The sequence below is a fragment of the Stigmatopora argus genome, chromosome 2, assembly GCF_051989625.1.
Source record: "Stigmatopora argus isolate UIUO_Sarg chromosome 2, RoL_Sarg_1.0, whole genome shotgun sequence".
Classification (NCBI taxonomy): Eukaryota; Metazoa; Chordata; class Actinopteri; order Syngnathiformes; family Syngnathidae; genus Stigmatopora; species Stigmatopora argus.
Window position 1 is genome coordinate 18,406,501 of NC_135388.1, and position 6,000 is coordinate 18,412,500.

The 6,000-nt window shown below is 36.6% G+C and overlaps 1 protein-coding gene across 5 annotated transcripts in view; it reads right to left on the minus strand.

Annotated features, from left to right (window-relative positions):
* Positions 1 to 6,000, minus strand: part of map2k5 (mitogen-activated protein kinase kinase 5) — a 45,459-nt gene that overhangs the window by 29,174 nt on the left and 10,285 nt on the right. For 4 of the 5 annotated variants that reach the window (XM_077620495.1, XM_077620490.1, XM_077620480.1 and 1 more), the window contains 3 exons: positions 3,636 to 3,703; positions 3,496 to 3,544; positions 2,338 to 2,402 (listed from right to left, as the gene is read on the minus strand). In XM_077620495.1, coding sequence (XP_077476621.1) covers positions 2,338 to 2,402; positions 3,496 to 3,544; positions 3,636 to 3,703 — 182 coding nt within the window. The remainder of the gene's footprint in view (positions 1 to 2,337; positions 2,403 to 3,495; positions 3,545 to 3,635; positions 3,704 to 6,000) is intronic. The other variant, XM_077620505.1, reaches the window with a different exon arrangement.

A 6,000-nucleotide genomic window follows, 5' to 3' on the forward strand; every position in this document is an offset into this window, starting at 1 on the left:
GGCACTTTAAATTCTGTAATTGTCACATTTTAATGCCTTGATATTTAATTTAATTAAGCAATTGAATGCATCATTTGTCAATGTTATTCATCCAAATATTTTATGAAACACTTATATATGTATGTATATAAGACATACATATATATGTATGTATATATACATACATACATACATATAAAAAAGACTGAGGGTTTCATAAAATATTTGGTTGCGCAAATGAACAAGTAACGCAAGTAATAAAGTGGTCAAGGGAAACACCAAATCACTGAGATACTACAAGGTAAACACCAATTAAGCAAACGGGTTGGAGCCTTGATCATAAAATCTAATCAATGTGGTGACAAAACAAAAGGAATAAAGAAAATATCTCTATGTCCAAGTAAATGTAGATACTGTCAAAGTAATCCTAATGTTTTGGTTTGAAATCAGAGGTGTCCAAACTATTCCACAGAGGGCCAGAGTGGGTGCAGGTTTTGTTCCAACTGTTCCAGCACAGGCAGTTTAACCAATGAGTTTCTTCTGAAACCAGCAGCACATGACGACAATGAACTGATAACACTTTTAGGACACTACATTGGTGAAAATGTGTCTTCTTCGGTTGGAATGAAAACCTGCACACACCGCAGCCCTTTAGAACAGAATTGGACACCAGTGTTTTAATTAGTCGTCACTATTGAAGAGTCATATAGACAATAGACAGTACGTGACGTGTGTCCTTGTAACTGTATTTATGAACCATAGAGTCCGTTACATTGGCAGAAGAAATTGACTCAAGAGACTGTGCTGTAAAATGAAAAAAAGAGTGCAGTTTAAAAACAACAACAACAAAAACAAGGGAGGGGATGGTCCGAGGTCGGGCCAATTCTGATGAGGGAAGGAGGTCAGGTCATGTGGCTTTTCAGAGTCAAGGTGTTGGTAACATCCAATTAAGTTTGAATGGCTGACAGTCATTAATCGGTTTAAGAGTTAAAAGGTAAATTGCCTTCTGCGATGTCTTTTGACCTGACATGCCCAATAATTTATTGGACCAGAGTATTGAGGCTCAAGAGCAAAAACAACTGTGGTAACAGAATTTTTGAGTGTAAAATAATAAGAATTGATCTATACTTGTCAAGCTAATTTATTGTGACAATAAACAGGGTTCAAATGGTTTAATGTAGATATTTTGATGAACTATCATTAGATGTTTATTTTATTTTCTGATTATTTGAAATTCATTACACAAGTGTATGAAATAATAATAATAATAATAATAATAATAATCGGACATAGGCTTTTGAAAACTCAATGCACAACAGCAGGACAGAGTAGAGCTGTATTTTTCTCCTCTCCTCTCAACCATAAAATTTTCAGTACCAAACCAGATCGATTTCCTGCTGAGCTAAATTGACTGAGAAGTTGTTGGATTTGCAATATTGGCCTTTGTAAGTGTACTGTAACAATTTGTACCACTAAACATCAACATTCTGTTTGTCCGACAACTATGAGAGATTGAACTTTAATGAAACAATCTAAAGGCGATAAAAGAGTCAAATGTGTTTGGATTGAGAAAAGAGATAATAAAAAGGCAGAGATTTGGCCTTGCTCGACTGGAAATTTATTGAGTTTGTTGAGATGTGAGAGAACACTTGACGTAGTCAAGGTTAGTTGAAGCAGTAATCAATACTTCAATCTCAATAAAAGGGCTCAATGTATTGGGATTGATGGAAACAGGAAAAAGGGATGGGGCAACATTCCTGTCATAACTTAATGGCTCAAAAATTCATCTGTCTACCCAGTGAGGAAAAAGTTTATCTATAGCAATGGTCCCAAACCACCAGTCCATGGCCCGGTACCAGTCCGCGAGCCATCTGGTGCCGGTCCTTCAGAGAAAGAATTATTAATGTTTTAAACCTCATGCACATGAGGCACAACGACGATTAACTACAGAGATCATAGGCACCTTTGGGTTGCCAGATCACAAAGACTCCAAATCAATCACTCCGTAAATATAACGCACTCAGTTCAGCGGGAAATTGGCTCTACATTTGTTAATATTCCAATGTTGATTGCCCTTTAGATGAGGCGTGGGCAAACTCCTATTACTGACAAGACTGCGCTTTTCTGAGATTGCAAGGCAAAACAGGCCGGCCATAACCCACCTACAAGTATCGCTACGCTATTGAAGCAGAAGGAAGAATCAAAAGCGATGACTACTCAGCAATTACGGAATGTACATATTAAGTTCTGCTCTACTTACGAAAAATCCAAATTATGAAAAAACTTGTGGAACCATTTAATTTAGTAAGTAGAGGTACGACCAGTGGAAAAAAATATTTTGTAAATCAGATTAATTACTTGTAGACTGTGCCTCCATTTCCTTGTCCAAGCTGCTCTTGGTATTGGATATCCTGGGCGTTTATCTGAAAAATAGCAAGAAAATATAATAGAGCAGTGTTTCCCAAACACTTACAGCACACTGGTGTACCGTGAGCGATGGTCAGGTGTGCCCCAGGAAAAGATCTGTCAAATTCACATTGTAATATTATGAGATTAATAAGTTGTTGCTTATTAAAATATTATGCAACGTGTACTGGATGTTGTTTGGTTTTATCGGGCTTCAAAATTTGTCAACGTAAAATCTGTGAGAGCACAAAACTGCTTTTGGCGTGATGTTAGAAGATTGAAGTAATATTAGGAGGGGAAAAAGTTGTAATACTACGAGATTTAAGTCGTTTTGTTGTTTTTATGTTATGTGAAACGAAAGTTGTTTTGTTTCAAGGGCATCAACTTTTGGCGACGTAAAATCTGTGTTAGCCCAAAACTGCTTTTCGCGTAATATTGGGAGAAATAGCCATGAAAATATTAGAGTAAAATAATCGTTAAAATAAATTGTGTCTACTAATTTTTACATTACTAGAATCAGAAGTTTCTCAGGGTACATAAACTTTTGGGAACAAGGTTGGAGTGAAAAATTTGATTTTGAAATAGTTTTTGTGGGGTTTATTTGATTCCTGTAGATAAATCTTCAATGTTAGCAACTGCATTTATTTATTCATTCATTAACTCATTCATTTTCTGAACCACTTATCCTCACTAGGGTCGCGCAAGGTGCTGGAGCAACCTGAATTGGTCAGCCTATCAGGGCACAAGGAGATGGACTACAATTCACACTCACGTTCATACTCAGGGGCAATTTAGAGTGTTCAACCAGCCCTCCCTGCACTTTTTGGGGATGTGGGAGGAAACCAGAGTACCTGGAGAAAAAACACACAAGCCCTGGGAGAATATGCTAACTCCACATAGACTGACCTGGGATCGAACCCTTGACCCCAGAATCGTGAGGGCGATGCTCTAACCTCTCGTCCAACGAGCCACCCATTAATTTAATTATTTTAAACTAAGTTAACATTGTAAACCAAGAAATCTCTGATGGCTAACCAAAACTGTGCAAACAGTTTGGGATTTAAATACACAAAAAGCTACAAGAACGTATTTAAACAAAAAATAACATACCTGCCCAGTTGTCAAAATCCTTTTCAGCTCAGCAGATGATTTCTTTAAACTGAAGCACATTTAACACAATTGTATACGTATATATATTGCACCTTTCATCTTTACCTATCTTTCAATTGAGTTTTGTTCACTGAGCTCACCTGTTGTTGGCCATAGGGTCTGTGAGCCCATGTGTACAGTCATTGGCTGGATTAGGTCTTGTATTAACCTGACAATTAGCAAATCAAGAGAAGGATTTGAAAAAAATAATGTATTGATTGGCCAAATTTATAGTTTAAGCAAAATATTTAGTGAATGTGTATATTTTATCTGGAAATGACCATAGCATATGGAAAGTTATGTAATGTAATTTTCAGAGCATAAAAGCTTAAATTACTATGCTAGTGCTTAGCAAAGTTCATCAACTACCATGGGGAGAAATCTGTTCACTATCAGCTAAATCGAGATGAATGGATTTTGGTTTTTGAAATTGCTATGGCCTGTTTTTTAATTGTTGTGTTTTATTGATATCCGACTGCCACAAAGAGCACCAGTGGAATTTGTGGTTCCCCTGACAGGCTGCTGCATTTAAATAAGAAAGTTGTTGGCTATATTAATTTGGTTAATAGAGATTTTTGATAAGTCTTTCTGTTTTTTCACTTTCGTAAATAACCCATACTACCACTTGCATCTTAGAGTCAAGTGGAGCTTGAATAAGTCTTTTTCTTAAATTTTGTAAAATTCAGGGGGTGAAGCTTATAGTCAGATGAACTTAGTGTGAAAATACCAATATCTTTTTAAAAACCTAGTTTCTTTTGATTTGCTTTTTGACTAAAGTTCACACATCTGAATGTATTCTTAGCCCAGCCAAAAGAGGCATTTCCAAACCAAAAAGGTATAGTTATTTAGAAATGTCACTGTACGCTACCAACAACTTTATTATATAGGTAAATGTTGCTAGTATTGGGTTGGACACCCTTTTGCCTTCAGAAACACCTTTTTCCTTTGGAACACAAATTAAACAAAATACTCGAAACAGTCCCAGAGAGGTGGGTCCATATTGACATGATAGGAACACACAGTTCTTGCAGATTTGTTAGCTGTACAGCCCTGATGGTTCTTTCCCATTTTACATCCTAGAAGTGCTCTATTGGATTGAGATCTGGTGTCTATGGAGGGAGGCCATTTGAATGAACTTGTTTCGTGTTAAAGGAACCAATCAATCAAAGATCATTTGAGCTTTATGACAGGGTGCATTATGCTGATGGGACTAGCCATCAGAAAATTGGTACACTTTGGTCATAAACGGATAGACAAGGTCAGCAATAATACTCATGTATCGCGAGGCATTGCATGCATGCTCAATTGGCATTAAGTGTTCAAAGGCCACACCATTACACCACCATTCTCAAATGTTGATAGAAGGTAGGATGTATCGATTCTTTCATGTTCATTATGCACAATTCTACCCTACCATCAGAATGTCACAGTAGAAATCAACCTTATCAGACCAGTAACGTTTTTCCAATATTCAATTGTCTAACTTTGGTGAGGCTGGGAAAATTCTAGACTCAGTTTCCTGTTTTTAGCTGACAGGAAAAGGACATGGCATGGTCTGCTGCTGTTGTAGTCCTTCATGCTCAAGGTTCAATGTATTGTGGATTTATAGATTATCTTGTAACAAGTGTTTATTCACGTTACTGCTGTATTTCTGTCGACTTGAACTAGTGTGGTCATTCTCCAATGAGTTCTGACATCATTTTCATCATTTTTGGAACATTCTTTTTAAATTCTAGAGGTGGTTGTGCATGAGAATTCCAGTAGATCAGCATTCTCTGAAATACTCAAGCACTAACCACCAATGCACATTCAAAGTCCCTTAAATCTTGTTTCTTTCCCTTTCTCATACTTGGTCTGAACAGCAGCAGATCATCTGGAACATGGCTACATCCCTAAATGCATTGAGTTGGCTATCTGATTGGCTGATGAGAAATTTATTCAGACAAGCATTGTTCTTTGTATCCTTTCATGCATCTATGGTTACACCAAAGAAATTAGAGAATAGTCAGATAACTATTAGGGGAATACTGAAAATGAATCTTTTAATTGGGGTCAAGAGGCAGGTGTGCTGGGTCCACTCAAGCAAAGGGATTCTCACTTTAATTAGTGACCAAGAAGACCTAATTTAAATGGAATATACACCACTTTGCTCAGTCAATTACTTTTATACTAACATGAGTGAAAAGAGGTGAAGGATTATCTTGGGTTTTGGGAAAACACGATCGTATCAAGACCTTTGTAAAGAAGTAGTTGGAATAGAAGCGCCACAGAATATTCACTAAATACATAAATATCATTGGTGCCATGGGTATCATTTTTGCAAAAAAGAAGTTTACCTTCAAATAATATATATTTTTTCATTTGTAACTAAATTAGATTAGATTAACCTTTATTCATCCCGTACTTGGGAAATTTAAGAGCCTCACATAAAATGTGAGAACAGTAGTGAGCATTAAAGAAGAGAAC